This window comes from Natator depressus, chromosome 2 (assembly GCF_965152275.1).
Source record: "Natator depressus isolate rNatDep1 chromosome 2, rNatDep2.hap1, whole genome shotgun sequence".
NCBI lineage: Eukaryota > Metazoa > Chordata > Testudines > Cheloniidae > Natator > Natator depressus.
This window is the reverse complement of record NC_134235.1, coordinates 154,146,301-154,165,575: the sequence shown is the minus strand read 5'-3', so window position 1 is coordinate 154,165,575 and position 19,275 is coordinate 154,146,301. Positions and strand designations below refer to the sequence as shown.

Below are 19,275 nucleotides of genomic sequence, written 5' to 3'. Positions count from 1 at the left end.
CTCCTAAGGGAAGTGTTGGAAGCATCATTGCTTGGAATATTTAAAACGTATCTGGATAAAATACAAGCAAATGTACTATAGGGAACAATCCTGCAGTAGCAGGGGAAAATATCTGATGATCTAATAGGGCTTTTCTGTCTCTGACTTTTTGACAGGGTGAACATTCCAACTCTATCCTCATAGTCACAGTATCAGTAAATTAGACAAGTGTACTTAGCAGCCACATTTTCGACTGTGGCCATTGATTTTAATTGTCTCAATTTTAGGGTGCCCCCCTTCAGATACCCTTGGACCTTTTTAGTGGTGCTGATCACCTGCAACAGCATTGACGTCAGCTAGAGTTGTGGGTGCTCAGCGCCTCTGAAAAAGGAGACCTACTGTGTCCCAGCAGGGCACACCTAACATCAGTGGCCGTCACGCTTCACAACAAAATTTTCTACAGTTGATTTTTTTTCATTACTGTACTACTCACCCACACTTAAAGACACTAATACAGGCAAGCTAAAAAACAAAGAGAACATTTCTCACTTTCATTCATTGTACGCAGCACAGTCTCGCCTTCATGGACTTTTTTTTTTAACAGCAGAATAACCTGGAGCCTTTTTTTCCACACTTGTCTATATAATCCATCCCTGACAGGTCTGTAAAACAAAATATCACCAGCTCCTCTGTTATCATGAAATAAATAACCTCCTCTAATTTTAATCCATTTCACATTAATATATAACATAAAAGAAAGTGCCTTTGAGAGTTGGCTTCTCAGCAAGTTAATCCAAGGAGGAAAAATGCCAGCTAAGTCAATGTTCATTCTGTACTTTCTATTTCTTGTGAACACTGGCAAGGTATTTATGATTGATTGATTGTGCACTTCCTATAGATAATTTCAGTGACAGCCCACAGTCCCTTACTACTTTGCCAGTCTGACAAAAGGGAGTGATTCATTGGAAGAGTGTTAGCAATCCAGACATTTTCTTATTGCCAGTGGCTGCTGCAACTTCCCAAAAACAAACCACGTGACAAACATTTCTTGTGTCTGGTAAGCATGGTATTCTGATCGGTACACAGATACAATGAATTGATATAAGCAGAAGGCACTGTTTCCATTGCTACTGGTTTCATACAGTGGGCGAGCACAGGGACTGTCATCACTAGTACCACCAGCACTGGAAGGAAGATAGTAAAAGGTTGCAGTAGATAACTGTGGTGAAATTTTATACAAATTACTAGCCTGCTAGCCAAATAGAAGTAGGATGTGTTATAAAACCTTCTGCAACACAAAAGGGTGGAATAGTGTCTTCTCTTTCAGAATGGCCATAACGTAAGTGTCAGTGAGCTGTAGAAACTGATGAAGGTTCTCAAGCATATGCCTTACTTTTAGCATAGGAGCAGTCCCATTGAAGACCTTGTTGAATTGAGGTTTTGAGCATCAGATGTTGAATACATAAACATGGATCACCAGTTAACATGACTGACTCAGTCATTCGTTCTTTCAAGGTAGATGAACTGAGTGATGGCACATGTAATTTACTGTCTTTTTTCAGGTACATTAATAGTTGGCTTTATACAGGGCTTAATCCTGATGTCTTTGCTGGTGCAAAATTAATATCAAAGTGCAACAGTAGCAACCTGCGTAATAAAGGCTTTGGGATGTTGCTTGTAGTTTGTCAAATGCTTTGGGATGAAAGCATAAATGTATGATATTATTGTGACTTTTAAAATGGTTTTCACGTCCATAAATGAATTTAGATTAAGGCTCCTGTCAGATTAGTGTTTCAACAACACTGTAAAGTTGGTAGCAGGATTTTATAACAGAGTGATCGCTGGTTTATTGTGAGGACTGTTTTTTACTCCCGAGATTGATGGTGCTATAATGATTATTAAACTGGCAATATTTAGAAAAATGATGGAACTTCACACATCATGTTCGCAGTCTAAAGGTTACTCTTTATGCCAAGCTTTGTTACCACTTGTTAAGCTTCCTGGTTTTTTTTAACATGACTAATTTGTTTTCCTTTCTATGCAGAAGACATAACTATTAGCTGATTAGGGAAATAGCTCTCTCTCTCTCATACAGTTTGACTGAGTATTTCAGAAACCCAGATTAGTCAGTTGCACTGTCAAGATCTCTGTCAACCACTTGGATTGTAAGGAGTTGGTTTTTGTTTTAATTTTTGTGTTCCATTAGCAATAGGGTGGCATAGGTAATGCGTTCTGTTTTGTGCTAAGACCCTGTGCCTCTGGATTGCTCATTTGGCATGGAACTCATCCCATATCTAATCCATCATGTGAATTAGGTGTGAAAATAATAGTGTGTGTCTACCTCTTAGCATTAAGTAAACTATCCCTCATTTTTAACATTGATTTTCCTTCTGTTGCCCACTGAAATGATGACTAAGTAATTGAAAATTTAAAAAAACACGTATCCAGTATACTTTTCATAGAACAAACCAATGGCTGGCAACATTTTCCATTTTCTAGTAACATATGGCTTTATACAGGGTTTGCATTGTGTCATTTTTGTTACATTTATAACTACTTAGACACAGGTTAGGGTACATCTACAGTACGAAATTATTTTGAAATTATTCTATTTGAATTTTCAGAAGCAATTTTATACATTCGGTCTTCTGTGTCCCCACTAAAGCGTGTGAATTTGGCAGAGTGCATCCACAGTACCGAGGCTAGCATTGAATGTTGGAGCAGTGCACTGTGGGTAGCTATCCCACAGTTCCCGCAGTCCACGCTGCCCATTGGAATTCTGGGTTAAGCTCCCAGTGCATGATGGGGCAAAAACATTCTCGCGAGTGTTTCTGGGTGTGTGTCGTCAGCCGCTCCTCCCTTTGTGAAAGCTACGGCAGACAATTGTTGTACACCTTTTTGGCATCCAGACACCATACTGCTTTCAGCAGACAGTGCACCACTGCTCTCCTGCTACTATGAATCCACCTCGCATTTCCTCTCGTCTTCCTATGTAATCTCTAGTATCTATTCTTTCCCTTCCTCACTGAACGCTTCCGCTGCCAACTCTGCTCGGCCACCGTGAACCGAGCAGCACAGCTTCCTCCGCCAACTCTGCTCTCCCGCTCTTGCTGCACTACCGAGCTTCTCCATGTTGTCTGTCCTGGGCTCCCGCCTCCGTGAAAGCTACAGAAGACAACCATTTCCCACTTTTTTTCGGCTATCGTGAACCGAACAGCACCTCTTCCGCTGCCACTCTGCTCTCCTACGTTTCACGCCATTTTTCCAGGATTACCCGTGCAGGCGCCATAGCTATGGAACCTGCTCAGATCTCCACTGTAGTTTTGACCATTGTAAATACCTCACACATTATCCAGCAGTATGTGCAGTACCTGCAAAACCGGGTGAGGAAGCGACGACAGCACGATTACTATACTGATGAGGACATGGACACAGACGTTCCTAGAAGCACGGCATGTGGCGATTGGGAGATCCTGGTGGTGTTGGGCCAGGTTCGTGCCATGGAACGCTGATATTGGGCCCTGGAAACAAGCACAGACTGGTGGGACCACATAGTGTTGAAGGTATGGGATGATTCCCAGTGGCTGCGAAACTTTCGTATGCGTAGGGCCACTTTCATGGAACTTTGTGACTTGCTGTGCCCTGCCCTGGAGCGCAAAGACACCAAAATGAGAGCAGCCCTCATGGTTGAGAAGCGAGTGGCCATAGCCCTGTAGAAGCTTGCAACACCCGACAGCTACTGGTCATTCGGGAATCAGTTTGGAGTGGGCAAATCTACTGTGGCGGCTGCTGTGCTGCAAGTAGCCAACACAATCATTGACCAGCTGCTATCAAGGCTAGTGACTTTGGGAAATGTGCAGACCATTGTGGATGGCTTTAACGCGTTGGGGTTCCCTAACTGCGGCGGGGCGATAGACAGAACGCATATCCCTATCTTGGCCCTGGAACACTGGAGCAGCCTATACATAAACTGCAAGGGGTACTTTTCCATGGTGCTGCAAGCACTGGTGGATCACAAAGGATGTTTCACCGACATCAAAGTGGGATGGCCGGGAAAGGTGCATGATGCTCACATCTTCAGGAACTCTGGTCTGATTGAACAGCTGCAGGAAGGGACTTACTTCCCAGACCGGAAAATTACTGTTGGGGATGTTGAAATGCCTATAGTTATCCTCGGGGACCCAGCCTACCCCTTAATGCCATGGTTTATGAAACCGTACACAGGCACCCTGGACAGTAGTAAGGAGCAGTTCAACTATAGGCTGAGCAAGTGCGGAATGGTGGTAGAATGTGCTTTTGGATGTTTGAAAGCGCGCTGGTGCAGTTTACTGACTTGGTTAGATCTCAGCACAATATTGCTCCACAATATCTGTGAGAGTAAAGGGGAGACGTTTATGGTGGGGTGGGAGGTTGAGGCAACTCGCCTGGTGGCCAGTTTCGCACAGCCAGACAACAGGGTGATTAGAAGAGCGCAGCAGGGTACGCTGCATATCAGAGAAGCTTTGAAAGCCGGTTTCATGACTGGCCAGGGTACGGTGTGACAGTTGTGTTTGTTTCTTTTAAAAAAAGAAAAGGAGTACTTATGGCACCTTAGAAACTAACCAAATAAATTGGTTAGTCTCTAAGGTGCCACAAGTACTCCTTTTCTTTTTGCGAATACAGACTAACACGGCTGTTACTCTGAAACGTTTCTTTTAAAGTTACCCCCCCATATATATATATATATAAACGAATCAAGTTTGACAAACCAGAAAACCGAATATGAGACCCATTCTCCAAATTAGCTAAAGAACCCTCTGATTTCTATCTGAGCAAAAAAAAAAAGGCTTCCCTATCAGAATTAAAAATATATGCTGTTTCTGATCTTTATGTGAATTTGGCTTTGCTGGAGAGAGGACTGGTGCTGACAAACTTAGAGCTGTCAATTCATCCCGGAGAAAGAACTTTTTCTTTTGGCTTGCTTATATGGTCCAAAAATATCTGGGAATTTAGGAACTTCATTATTAAATAGATTTTCCTCCTTTTTTCATAGACTATCAGCCTCATACATTCCTGGTCAAGATGGGCTACTGGACTGCTAAAAACCTAAATAGTAATTTTTGTGTGTACATAGATATAGATTCATATACTGCTGAAGTCTGTCTATATGTACAGATTATTAGATATACTCGTGCAAGGTACTTAACACTTAAGCTAACACAATAACAAGCAAAATAACACTTATATAAATATACTAACATATAGGTCGACTCCACACAACACGTAAAATTGTGGTTCCACAGAGCACATAAGAAGCCCATCTGAATACAGTCCAGCACTATATGAGAATGAAGTAGAGTTTCCAGGCAGCTAATAGGAGGAGCAATAAAGAAGAAAACAAAAACAAGGGAGGTACATTTTGAGAATAAGCCTGAGGATTTCCAGGTTCAGCAGCAGTCAGCGTAGAGGCAGACTGGGGTCTTCATGGCCTTGTTCATCAATGTACTTAACTTCAGCATGTACTTAACTTTAAGCACGTGCTTATATCCCATCAACATGAATGGGATTTAAGCACATGTTGAAGCAGCTTGCTAAATTGGAGCTTCTCCACTCACAGAACATCTGCAGCTGTCCTCAGTGTTGTGGATGTGGTTAGAAGAGCCACAAGCCCTAACTGCTTCATGTTGGATCTGTATACATTATTCATTGAAAAGAAAGAACTTCCACAAGGTCACTGCACCAGCCTTGAAATGTGGAGATGAATTTAGTAGCCTTTTGTCATAAAATGAGCCTTTTTCGCAGGAAAAAGTAATGGATAGCCATTTCTTAAATCTACTCTGGTGGTTGTGATTCAGAACAAGTCAGGGGAAAGTACTAGCTGCAGATCAGCTCTCCAGATCAGATTAATCATGTCTAACTCTTTTTAACCAGTGGAAGTGGATTTTGGAGACTAACCACAGAATATGAGCTTTTTTCCTTGGCTGGTCTTATCTCCAACAGTTGTTTTTCAGTCTTGGATCAAACCTGTGCAACTAGCACAATGCTCATGGTGTTCATTTTATGGTTATTAGCTTCCATTTTGCTTCCCTACTGCTTGTGTGTGCCTAGTTTAAAACACATGGATGTGATCAGAACTCCCATTGCATGTCTGAAGGTTTTTTTCTGGACTTTTTATACAACTCCACGTAGGATTTTAATAACCTGTTAGCCATCCTCAGAGTGTCTTAACAGCTGATTAGAAATCACTGGTTTGGGAAGCTCTCACTGGAGGGATTGAGAAGGACAGGCCAGCAGTTGTTTATAATTGTTTATTAATGGTGAGATCAGGAGTTATTGTATAAACAACAATAACTCCTGATCTCACCATTAATCCACTTCTGTCCATTACTTGCTGAAAAGAGCACAAGTGTCTGCCTTCAAAGAGATCACCATTGAACGTGAAGGCTGTATCTTCCCAATTTTCCCAGAAGATTGTTCAGCTCAGTTCTGAATCTCTTATTCCCCAAAATAAGATCTCGGTATTTACAGTGACAGTTTGCTGCATTAGCTCAGGGCTACTTTCGAGGCAGTGGGGCTTCCTTCATGACAGCAGTAAACTCTTGTGTGTCATTTATTTATATTGCAATAGGAGCTCTTAGTCCATTCCTTCTTATAGTGCATATTTGTATGGACTAAAAATGTAGCTATTGTGAAATGTGGCTGGTCTGTCCTGCCCACCTTTGTTTTCAGAATGAACTTTATAGTGAAATATTGTTTAATTAACATTTTCTTCTTTTTGTACTCATAAATATTCACTTACTGTGTTGTTTTTTTCCTGTTCCAGGAGGTTGGGAGCATTATTGGAAAGGTCAGTAATTTACTTTAAGAATTATTTTTTTAATTCATGTCTCAATATCCTATATCAATTGACCACTGCAATAGGGACTAATTTTTCCCCATTTATTTAACAGAAAGGGGAGACAGTTAAGAAGATGAGGGAGGAGGTAAGAGAGAAACTTTGATGTCTTTATTTCTTTCTGTCAGAGTAGAACTAGATGTGTATGGAATAACAGTGCCACCAGGTGGCTGGAAAGATTAATACCAACTATTTATTATTATATGTGGTGTTGTTTTAATACATAAGCCAAAATTAAACAGTTTTTATTAATATAAGTTTCCCATAAAGCTGTCTCAGGTTATTTGTCTTCTTTAAAGGAAACTAAAAGTGGATAATTTCTACAGCACTGTGCCTGTAATCCTATTGTCTCAGAGCTTATTTAGTCAGTAGGGTTCTAAGTGTCACAGAAACTCTTAGGGGTCTATTCTCCCACTAACTCACATTCATGGAGTTTGGTTCCAGAGCTGAATTTTCCAAAGGTTAGGATTATGGGTGGGTGTTGAATCCAGGGATTTGGATTGACACATTATAGGAGGTGGGAGCCATCCAAAAAGTCTGGCTCTCTCTCAGAGCTGGAGTGGTCCATGTGGTACAGGCTCACCTCTTACCACTCCCTTTGTCAACACTTGGTGATAAGAAGATAAACCTGCAAACTGGAGACATCATACCTGTTGTAAAGATGCAAAAAAGGCACCTTTTCCCCCATTCCTGGAGTTTAGATTTATAAACAAAAAGATTAATTCAAAGCTGATATCACATAAATCTCACTCTAAATCAACTCCCTAGGCTTGGCTGCTCATAGGTTTACTTTCCAATCAGCCGATCTGTCCCAGACCCTAAATCTCCTACTTCAGGGCTTCAGCCAGGCACTTGCAGGGGCCAGGAAAGGTTTCCCCCTGCTACTTCCCCACTTCCCCCCATGTATTCTTGCTGTTGGGTTTTGTTTGTTTTTCATAGTGTTGTTTTTTGTCTTTGTTGTTGTTTTGTTTTGTTTGTGGCATCAAAGATGGCCACAGCTGGAGCTGGGACACTGCACTGTGTGGGCTGAAGCTCTGAGCATTCTTTCTCTCAGGTGCTTGGCTGGCTGGTTCTTGCTCACACATTCAGGGTCTATCTGATCCCATATGCAGGGTTGAGAAGGAATTTTCCCTTCAGTCAGATTGGCAGTGACCTGGGGGAGAGGAGTTGCTCTCCTCTGCAATGTGGAGTCAGATTCTGTGCCAGGATTATCTGGGTATATCTCAGTCAGTTCTCTGCCATTGCAGGGGCCTTGGGTATTAGTGCACGTTGGTCCCTCCTGTTTTCTGCTGTGGCACATAACAGCTTAGTCTCCTGAGGGCTGTAACATATTAGTCTAATTTCAGTTGTTGGTTTTAATGTGCAGGTGCTCAGTGGTGTTGGTGGTCTGTGATATACAGGAGGTCAGATTTGATCTGGTGGTCCCTTCTGGCCTTAAATTCTCGGACTCTAGCTACCTGTCCTCAGAGGTCTACCCCACCTTTCTTATACTCAGGATGGAGTCTAAAAAGTCACATCTGCCCCACTGAGTCAGCAGAAACTAACCTGCAGCTCCCTGCAGGGTTCCAGTGCCTGTTAAAAGGATGAGGCAATCTACCTTTTTGAAAGTAAAAAATTCAGTTATACAGAGAATGTACCGAGAAATGTTTAATTTAGTTTTAGGGTTTCAGCAGTGCATATTCTGCCAGTTGCTTTGTTAGGCACTTGTAGAAAGTCTCCCTTAAGGAAATTTTAAAACATGCGGTGTAGAAGAATACTCTGATATGCCCTTTCAATACATGCACTGAAGAGTTTCTTTTCAGCCAGACTGATGTCAGAGCTCTCTTTTTGCAGACACAACTTTCACCCATGTGTTGACTCATTAAATACAGGTAACAGGTTTCAGAGTGGTAGCCATGTTAGTCTGTATCAGCAAAAACAACGAGGAGTCCTTGTGGAGTAAGGTGCCACAAGTACTCCTTGTTGTTTTTGTAAATACAGGTATTTATTCAGATTTATGAAAGAAGTAAGTGGTGTGTTTCTGATGCTCCAGATGCCCCTGATATTCGTTAAACAAACAATAATCAGTTAATCAAAATGAATTGCTGGTGCTAATCTTATTGTTCCCACCAACAGGCAGCTAGAGCTCCACCCACTCAGATTTGTGCCCACAGGTGAGTGCAAAACTGTGGGCACAGATTTTGTGTGTGCATGTTGAATCTACAAAAGAGAAGCCCCCTCCCCCCAATAACTCTTTTACTGAAAACTTATTCCCTGGTCCCTGCAATCGAACCTGTTAGGTGTAAAAAAATAATTTGTCTCATTTTTTCACAATATATGGAAATTTTCCTCCTTATGCTCCTGAGGACACTAGAAGCACACCTTCTAATTTTTGGTATTAAGGGGTTGATATAAAAAAGAATAAGGGCAAAGAGTATCTGGGATAAACATGATATGGAGACATATCATCTTAGTCCTCAAACTCTGAAGTGAATGTTGTATACATAGTAAAAAGGAAATTACATATAATTCCTGTAACTGACCGCTTTCTTTTATGCTTTCCTTTAAAGAAATAGAACACAATTATTTCTATCTAGGCTTTTCTGGCAGATGTCATGATAGCAAGTAACACACCATATTTTGGGGAGTGGCACTTGGGCTGTCTGTGTCATTCTCTAAGCTACCAGCGGCCTGGCACAGCCTAACTGATATGTCTCCAGAAAACTACAGTCCAGTGAAATTCCTTTCACTTCATGGATAAGGCTGCCAAAAAATACTGGCATCCCTACTGCTTTCCTTTAGAATGTAACCTCTCCGATTCAATCATTTTGACATGACTGAAAGCCTAACAAGAGTTAAATGATCTTTTGCCATGTGTGATTTTCGGAAGACATTGGATACAATGATGCATAGTGGGACAGTCTTTCACATAAACTGTTGCGACCTTGCTTGCATAAAAAGTACTTCCATTAACGTTAGGCGTATATTCTAAATATTGTCAAGGTGAGTAACCCCTGAACGCACTGATCCTCTGAGCAGCTCTGCATAGGCAGACTTCTGTGCCCACACAGAACCCCACCGAAGCAGAGGAGCTCATTGTAAGATTCTGCCCTAAGGAGCTTGTTTTGTGTTTGATAACTGAAGCCAGACACTTTGAACCAGCTTAAAACTAGGCCTCACCACTGATTAAACACTGATGTATGATTAGTGTGTATCTGGAAATCCCCTCGCCCTTTCCCCCGCCAAGGTGGATTCACAACTCTCCAGTCCACCTGTCAGACAAAAGTAGATTAAGTATCTGCAGCCCTTGCCTCTTCGCAGACATTTAGAATATACCTGTCAGGAGATTCAGTGACAGGACGATTTTGCCATTAGTACGCCTTGTTGTTATATTTGGTTGCTGTCATGTAGAGAGGCAAAATACACAAAACTGGTTCAATAGCATAAGTGCGGGAATAAAAAGAAATTACACAGTCTCAGTCTTTCCTGAACCATCTGGATCTGTTTCTCATTACATTAAGGAGTCTGTGTAATACATTTATACCCACTTTAAGGGGCATCTGTCCCACCAGAGTGATAAAAAGGGGCCATGGTGTAAATGAGAATCAGGTTCTCTGTCTCCCAGGTATCTGGTTTCCTATTTCCTTCTTGCTGGCTCTTCCTCTTAAAGAGACATGACTGTGTTACTGCACTGGTATCTTACAGTTACTGCTGGATGATTCTTTAGTAAGTGTGTTCAGTACACATTGATTTACCTAATTTGTATGAGTTTGTACAAAGCGCTCATTAGAATAATTTAGTCTGGGATATAAATTAAAGACCTATAAAATATGGCCCACAGTGCTAGTTACCCTGTTTATTCAGAAAACTGGAGCCCCACCTAGACAGACCATTTTCAGGTGAATAGTCTGGATCCAGTCCAGAGATGAAATGATTTATTTTTATTTTTAGTTGATGCTTGCTAAATAGAAATTTCAAATGCTCACAATTCTGGTTTTAGTCCTATTCAAGTTTACTCCTGTACGTAGGAAAGGGAGAATGAAAGAATTTATTTTACAGTTGTTACTTTCAATTACTTAGGTGCTGCTCACCAACTGTGGTGAAGAGAGCCATATAAGTACCTAGCTAGACAGACAAGTAGAATCCTCCCTATTTTGCATCCCAAAAGAAAACGTACTTTAAAAATATTTGTTCTTGTTGACAGAGCGGTGCTCGAATCAATATTTCAGAAGGTTCCTGTCCAGAAAGAATTGTGACAATAACAGGCCCAACAGATGCAATTTTTAAGGCTTTTTCTATGATTGCATTAAAATTTGAAGAGGTAAGCAAATAAAATACATTTTTCTCTCTTCAAGTTGGAGTACAAATATTGTCTGAATTTTCTCATGTTTGCTTTAACGCTAAATATAATTTGTTTAGTGCTCTATTTAATAGCAATGAAAGTGGTTATGTTTTTATAAATGCTTTTGGCAGTAATACTGGAAGAGAAATAATGGGTCAATTTACAAGCTGTTTGATCATTTCTTTTGCTTTTCGTAGACTTTAGGGAAAAGCAATTGCTTCCAGTAATGTGCTCTAATGGTGGAAAAAGTGTCTTGGAAATTTCTGGTCCCATTGTGGATTTGATTTGAAAAGAATAATTGCATAACTTATAACTCGGTTTCAGTGTGAATCAGCTTGATGGTGATGTAAATTTTTTATATCAAAAAGAGTATAGATTTCATTCAACTGGAAGATTTTTTAAAAATTATTAAAAGCAAAATATATCATTGCCAATTACCATATTTAGACTTCAGATTTTAAAATACAATAAATACACTGAAAATAAATAAGCCAAAATAGAGCTTCTCTAGTGTTAAACATATGCAGACATGTACATACACCGCTGGATGACATCAGCTTTCACAGGGCAAGGAGAATTAGACGTGCCCAGTACTGGGGTGGGAAACCTCCATGAAAGACCCCAGGGGGCTGTAGAAAGTGGTAGGTGGTACTAATACACTAAGGGTGCTCTTCTCTCTGCATCAGTATGACTAACTCAAATACCCCACCATGGTGTTAGAAGGCGCCATCTTTCACGTGGGATGTAAAACTGAGGCCTTGTCACATGTGGTGAATAATATTCTTGTAGCACTTTTCTCGAAAGCAAGGAGGCATTTTAGCTAAACTTCAACCGAGACATTCTGCCTAAGTTCCCCAGTCAGTTTCAATATACATGTTTGCTTTCTTCACTTCCTCCCCTAAACTACTGGGAACAGCTCCTGCATGCTATTAAATAGTTGCCATATTCCAAGAGAATTATGAAACACTTTGGTATCTTCTATAAGGAAAGGGCTCCATAAAGGCCCTATCCTGGAAAGTGCTGAGGGATACCTACAAGGAGGTAGTCACTCCCAATCCCAAAACTTTATGAGTCCGGCCTCATAAAGACATCATTAAATGCTCTATACCTAACAAAGGGCAAGAAAGTTGAGGTTTCAGCATTTGAGATATTTTATTTATTGACTCTCTTGTATTTTAGGTGATAGGTTTGTATCTTAATGTGGCAGTTCTTAGTCAAAAAGGTCATTTACATTCATTGCAGCTACAGTAGCTGTGCATTATGTTATAAAATACCCACATTTGCTTCAAATGTAATTTGCCACTTTTCGATTTAAAAGCCGGGCTTGAATGACATCTACATCATGCAACCAGTTCTGTTCGCTGTAATTATTTTGAAAGGTCCCCAGGGATAAAAATGGGATATTGGAGAACTATAACTCTGGGAGGCATAACAAAGTACTGGGTCTCACAAATTGCAAATGAGCTATAGACATATCATGTGCCGCTGTTTTAATACATGTCACGCCTTTCTGTTTTACGTTTCTTCAGCCATTTATTTAAACCATAAATCAGAATATTGTTTTCTTGCATTTCTCTATAAAATACGTTTATTCTCCCTTTCAGTATTGCTAACAGCATAACTATGGCGTAACAACCCAGAAGTGTGGCTGTACGGGAAGGTATAAATTGCTTGCCAAAGAAAACTCTTTTTCAATGCGCTCTCAGGGCATAAATCCTGTTTAGAGAAAAAGCTGGCAAACTCTAATGCACCCTAAGAAATGCTGGGTCTGGGTTTGTGTGAAGACCCTTTTTCAGGCTAAAATTATACTTCATGTAGAGTGGGAGAGAAGAGAGAGAAATGAGAGTTGTCCTTGTTAAATGTTTGCTGCTTCAAAGTTTGTAATAGTAATTTACGTATTTCTGGAAGCCCTAACTAGATATCATGGCTCTATTGCAGTAGGTGTTGTCCAGATATTAAGTAAACATACAGCCCGTGTCCCAGTGTGGGTCATCCTCCCAGCCCTCTGGGCTGCTGCAGAGTGGCGTTTTTGGAATGGGGCAGAACAGGGTATGCACAGGCGCATGCATGCTGGTGATTTCACATAGTTAAAAAATTCAGTGGCAGAGCCAGGATCCTGCCCTGGTTGAGGATAGTACAGTAATCCCAGTGTCATTTGGCTGAGGGTGAGCAAACTGAGTCATTCATTTCACCAGTCGCATGAATATTCACCTAGCATAGTTTAACATTTTTAGTAAAATTTTTGTTTAATTGCTATTCAGTCACCCATCTATTCTCTGCTGTTGCATACCCTGGCGTTGGAAGGAGAGGTGAGAAGAAACCCTCCCCACCCCTAGCCTTGAGAAGGGGTATGTGTATAGGGGGCGGGGAGATAGGCATACTACCAGTAGCTGCTTTGGTTTGTTTTTCTTCAATGTATTATGTCAGAAGATGGCCACATGTTCTCATGTGACCTCTCAGCATAAAGAAAATAGCTTTAAAAGGTGTAGACGGTGACATTCAGTTCTTCTCAGAGTACTCTAAGCACTTCCCGTTCTCAGTTCATCAGTGTCAAATCAAGGGAAACCGCTGACTCACTGAGGTCTTCCTTTTTCAACTGAGGAACTTTTAAAAAAAAAAAAAAAAAAGCGTGGTAGCTAACTTCATTTAGTTCATGTGACATCACACGCCCCTTAACACAGAGTGTAGCAGGTTTGACATTGTTACAACCATGTTAGCTGTTTGTGTTTGTAGCTAGAGCTCCTCCATAGCGTTAGCCAGCTAAGCCACATTAAAATACAATTTGTCCTGTATACAGTAGAGTTCAAATGTGTTTGCTAACACCTTGGGGGGAGGAGGTGAACCACCTTTCATCCCAGTCATTTGTACTCTAGTAGCACGTAGAAGCCACAAGAGTGGACCCGACTCTCTTGTGCTAGGCACCGTACAAATCCATAACCGCAGCAACATGGTCCTTGCCACAAAGAACAACTCCATGATCTTCAGCAGGGCTGTACAGGATTTCACCCTGACTGTGTTTTAAATGATCACTGGATAAATGATCATCCTAACCCAAACCTATAGAAAATGAGCATAAGACGTTTCCTGATAAGAGCTAATAACTGTTCACCCTTTTATGGTTTTGACGTTGCAGTAGCTTGTTCTAAATCAGGGGTGGGCAAACTTTTTGGCCCAAGGGCCACATCGGGGTGCAAAACTGTATGGAGGGCCGGGTAGGGAAGGCTGTGCCTCCCAAAACAGCCTGGCCCCCGCCCCCTATCTGCCCCTCCCACTTCCCACACCCTGACTGCCCCCCTCAGAACCCTGACCCATCCAACCCCCCCTGCTCCCTGCCCCGACTGCCCTGACCTATCCACACCCCTGCCCCCTGACAGGCCCCCTGGACTCCCATGCCCTATCCAATCCCCCCTGTTCCCCGACCCCTGACCACCCCAGAACCTCCGCCCCATCCAACCGTCCCCTGCTCCCTGTCCCCTGACGGCCTCCCGGGACCTCCCGCCCCCTAACCACCCCTGCTCCCTGTCCCCTGACTGCCCCCCAGATTCCCCTACCCAACCTTTCCACCACCGCATGCGCGCCGCCTCCACCCCCTTACCAGGCCGCTCAGAGCGGCAGGAGCTTGCAGCCCCACTGCCTGTGCAGCGGCTTGGCTGCGTGGGAGGGGGAACAGCGGGGGAGGGGCCAGGGGAGAGCCTCCCGGGCCAGGAGCTCAGGGGCCAGGCAGGACGGTCCCGCAGGCCGGAGTTTGCCCATCTCTGTTCTAAATATAAATCTATCCATCCATCAAGTTGGCTAAAATCATTCATAAGTCATTACCCTCTGGAGCAAGGCAGTCCTTTTCCTTAATGCCCAGAGCCTCACCCACGGATGCTTTTGGGCAGAATAAACTATTATAACAGTTTTTGTCTTTGTACTATCCGTCCATCACTAAGTTCTGTGGATTGCTTCTGACACAGTGAGGTGCACTGGTGGTTGAACAAAATGCTCTTGGTGCTCAAGTGAATACCAGCTCAATGCTGTTTTTTTGCTTTCAAGATAAAGTTATGTGAAATCTTCATTTCAACACCACAGGTACCTAATTGGGGAGAAACACATCCTGGGAGGACATGAGAGCCCTCAAACAACCCAGCCTTTCTAATACCAGCAAATAATCAAAACATACAACCTAGTGTAAGGAAGCCAGGCCTAAAAGAGACTTTTCTGCACTGGTATTGTTTCCTGCCTTTTACCGAAAAGCTTTAACGATCTCTCAGGGCGACAGGCATGTTATTTTCTAGCAGGTTGCTAATGAATTCATATGCTTGCTAGACAAGCCCAGTTTGGATCACCCTGGTGATTAAAATAGGCACTTTTATCTAGAGGGAAACCAGGCCTATGAAAAATGGCAAAAATCAACATCGATTGTAGAAGATGCAGCTGGCAAAGACATCTTAGATCACCAAATCTGTATTCCCTTGCAAATGCATGGGATTATCTCCTGATATAGTAATTAGCAGGTAGAGCTCCGTGCATAATGCAGAGAAACATTCCCAAAATGTGTTTGAAAAATGTTGTGAAAATCCATATTTATTTGCAAATATTAACAAAATACTTGCTCAGCTGCATTAGATGGGTAAAAATGGGGGCTGGGGGGGAATTGTTGGAAGAGTTAATCAGATAATTATCTGATCAGCTTTCGTATCAAGTATGAAACCAATACTACACTGATACTAAATTGTCATAGACCAGCTGAGGATCTGCCCAATAGTCTCATGGCTGTTTGCTGAGCACTGAGCTAGAAAGGTTCTACATATGGCAGATTTACTGCACAGCTAGCCAGGGTGTGAATCTACCATGCAGCAGCTTGCCATGCAGTAATGTTGCACATGGGCACCACATGACTTGGAATGCAGCTTAGCGTGCAATATGCCAGCCACGCTCTGAGACTTTCAGTGTGCTGTGGCAGTGTCCCTGTGGGACGGTACTGCACAGCAAGCTGGTGCTATAGATTCATATCCTGGCTTGCCATGCAGTAGCCCTTACTCTCAGACACTTTGTTGCCTACTGATGGGAGGGATGCTTCAGTGGTTAGGAAGGTAACCTGGTATTTAGGAGATCCAGGTAGAGGTGCCGACTTTGTGATTTGCGGGGGGTGCTTGACCCCCGCTCTGCCCCAGACCCCACCCCCACTCCACCCCTTCCCCCAAGCACCCACCCCGCCTCTTCCCGGCCCAATCAACCCCCTCCCTCAAGCGTGCCCTGCCCCCGCTCCTCCCCCTCCATCCCAGCGCCTCCTGCACACCGCTGAACAGCTGATTACAGTGGGGGGAAGAGCTGATCAGTGGGGCTGAGGTGCTGAGCACCCACTATTTTATTTCCAGCCCCAGAGCACCCATGGAGTCGGCACCTATGGATCCAGGTACAATTCCCTGTTCTGCCATAGACTTCCTGTAGAACTGGGGCAAGTCACGTAGTGTGTCTGTGCCTTAGTTCCTCATCTGTAAAATGGGGATGATAGCACTTCCTGCCCCCCCAGGGGCATTGTGAAGGTAAATATATTACGGATTGTGGGGTCCTCAAATACTACAATACTATAACACTAAAACTTCAATTAGATGGCTGGGGAGTCAGGGGGGCTCGCCATGCTTCCATAGCTCTTTTGGGCCAGATTCTGCATAGGTGGGAGGCCTCCTCAGCAGAGGTGCTACAGTTCCCCCCATTTCCTCCCTTTCCCCCTTCCCCCCAACACCAGACATGAGCTGAGACTAGGCAGCCGGGAAGCTGGCTCTGCCCGTCAGTGTGCCAGGCATCGCGGTCACAATCAGCTTCCAAGGCTGCTCCTGGCCCAGCACAGCTATGTACTGCCTCATATACAAATCTGTTGGCAAAGTCCCACTTAGCTCCCAATGAACGTTAGCTGTGTAGGAAAGATAGGGATGTGCACATATTCTTGTTACGTCAACAGGAACATTTTATCACGGCTGTCTAGTTTTAAAACTCACTTTCCAAAACCTAAACAGAATGAAAACATTGCATGTAGCTGCCCAATATTGTCTATTAACAGAGCAACTTGGAAATATCGCTAAATGTTGGCTGAATTTTTTTCCATATGCTAAGAAAATATTTTACTCACTGCAGAATAAAGCAATCACAGGTCTACATTACTGTATAGAACAGAATAGAAGCCAAGTATTCATTTGCCAGCATTTCTTTAATGAAGTTGTTATAAAACTAATCCGCTCTAAACCACTCATGAATATGGCATTATAATTTAACATTAGAAATTTTCTTTTTATGGCTACATGTAAATTAAGTGGTGACTTTCTAAGAATGCTTAGAACAAAATGTATTACTACACAAAGAATAGCTCCCAAAGTTCACCATAATAATGCAAAGTTATGGAGTAAAGTACTTAAAACTTAGGCCCTGATTCTGCAAGCGCTTACGTGAATGTTTAATTTTATTCATGGGAGCAGTCCTCTTGGCCAGCAGTGCTGCTCATGTGCATAAATTAAGCACAGGTGTGTTTGTAGGACCAAGGTCTTGGGGGGAAATTATCAAAATAAGGATCAGTGTTTAAAAAAAGAAAAAGTGGAATGAAGAGTTAGAATTGTGAATACAAAATGTTGTTACTTTAAAATCTGACCTTGTCAATTTGTACTTTATATACCTGAGACAACCAGGAAAATAAAGTATATAAGGAATTTATTGGTGGCACAGATAGCATCACCTATATTTAATGTTGTCTGACACTTTCCATTATAACATCCTGTTTTCAGTTGCTTATTACTCTGCCAAACTTAAACAATGTAGACTGAAATTTTCCAGCTGGGTGTCTGCCTAAGACTGCATTTTTCTGAGGAAGTTTCATCTAAGTTTAGCAACTAAATTTGGTGAAGATTCCATCTGCACTGAGCATTCTTTATCCACACAGAGTGATTGCTCATGTTCCAGTCCCGGATTGATTAGGAATTTCCTTGCACTTGTTGCTCCTGGCTGTGAGGTGCTGCTGCAGTTCCAGGCATCAGGAGCGAGAGGAATTCCACACATAGTCTTCCATGGTTTTTTCCCCAGGATGCAAGGAAATATTCAATCTTGGAAAGACGTGATATGTTGTTGTTTATAGAGCCAGACTGGCTGCCAATGAGCCAGGCAGATAACATGGCAAGAAACCAGGCAAATTTTGAAACCTGCCTGAACCATGAGAACCCTGCTTGATATCCACTGGAATATTGTTGAAACTGACATATTCCTGCAGATTGTTGACAAATTGGCATTTTCCAATGGAAAAAAATGTTTGCTTGGAAATTTTCTGACCTGCTCTAACCAGGAGCCAGTGATTCCTGAGTTCTGGCCCTTTTCTGACATCCTTGTGGTTTTGGGCATCTCTATGATCGTCTCTTTGCAGTTTTTCCTTTTTTAAAAAACGGTGAGGTTAATACACAGAGCGGGTGCTATGGCCATAAATTAATTGTTTATAAAGTTTGAAGGTGCTGAATATTATTAATGTCTTAGTCCCAGATCAAATGGTAGAAATTGCTTATTCAAAATGTGAGAGAGCTTGGCAATCTTTTGTGACATAGGGCTTGCCTGTCTTTGAAGTGAAAGGCATGTTATATATCTGTGGCATACCACCAGCTAACAGCAACTTGGCAAAGTTTGATGGCATCCCACTTCTAAAAACCTAGTTGTGGCATGCATTTGTACAGCACCTAACATGATGGGGTCGTGGTCCATGTCTAGGCTCCTAGACACTGTGGTAATACAAATTTGTATTCATGTACAAAAGAATATGTATATATATTACACTGTATGTATTTCAGATGCATGCATGCCACAACTTGCTGTAACCTGTATTGCTTTGTTTTGGATTGTAACCTCTTGCTGACAGTAAATATGACATGGTGCAGTGTCGATGAGGGAAATTGCCTAAGAATTAACCTGTGGCAGGCAGCCATGCCTCATTGTGCTGGGAGTCTGTCAGCTTTTTTTAAGCAAAACAGGGTCAGGCTGGGCCAACACTTAGATGGAAAACCTCTAATGTAAGAAATACCAAAGTACTCCTGGTCATTAGGATAGCACTTTTCATTACTGTACTAATGCACCAACATAGCATCAGGCA

General features: G+C 42.3%; 1 protein-coding gene across 18 annotated transcripts in view; it reads left to right on the top strand.

Annotated features, from left to right (window-relative positions):
• The window catches only part of LOC141982806 (poly(rC)-binding protein 3-like), a 714,223-nt gene that overhangs the window by 642,470 nt on the left and 52,478 nt on the right, over positions 1–19,275 (top strand). For all 18 annotated transcript variants that reach the window (XM_074945190.1, XM_074945191.1, XM_074945192.1 and 15 more), the window contains 3 exons: positions 6,782–6,805; positions 6,909–6,941; positions 11,037–11,153. In XM_074945190.1, the coding sequence (XP_074801291.1) occupies positions 6,782–6,805; positions 6,909–6,941; positions 11,037–11,153 (174 nt within the window). The remainder of the gene's footprint in view (positions 1–6,781; positions 6,806–6,908; positions 6,942–11,036; positions 11,154–19,275) is intronic.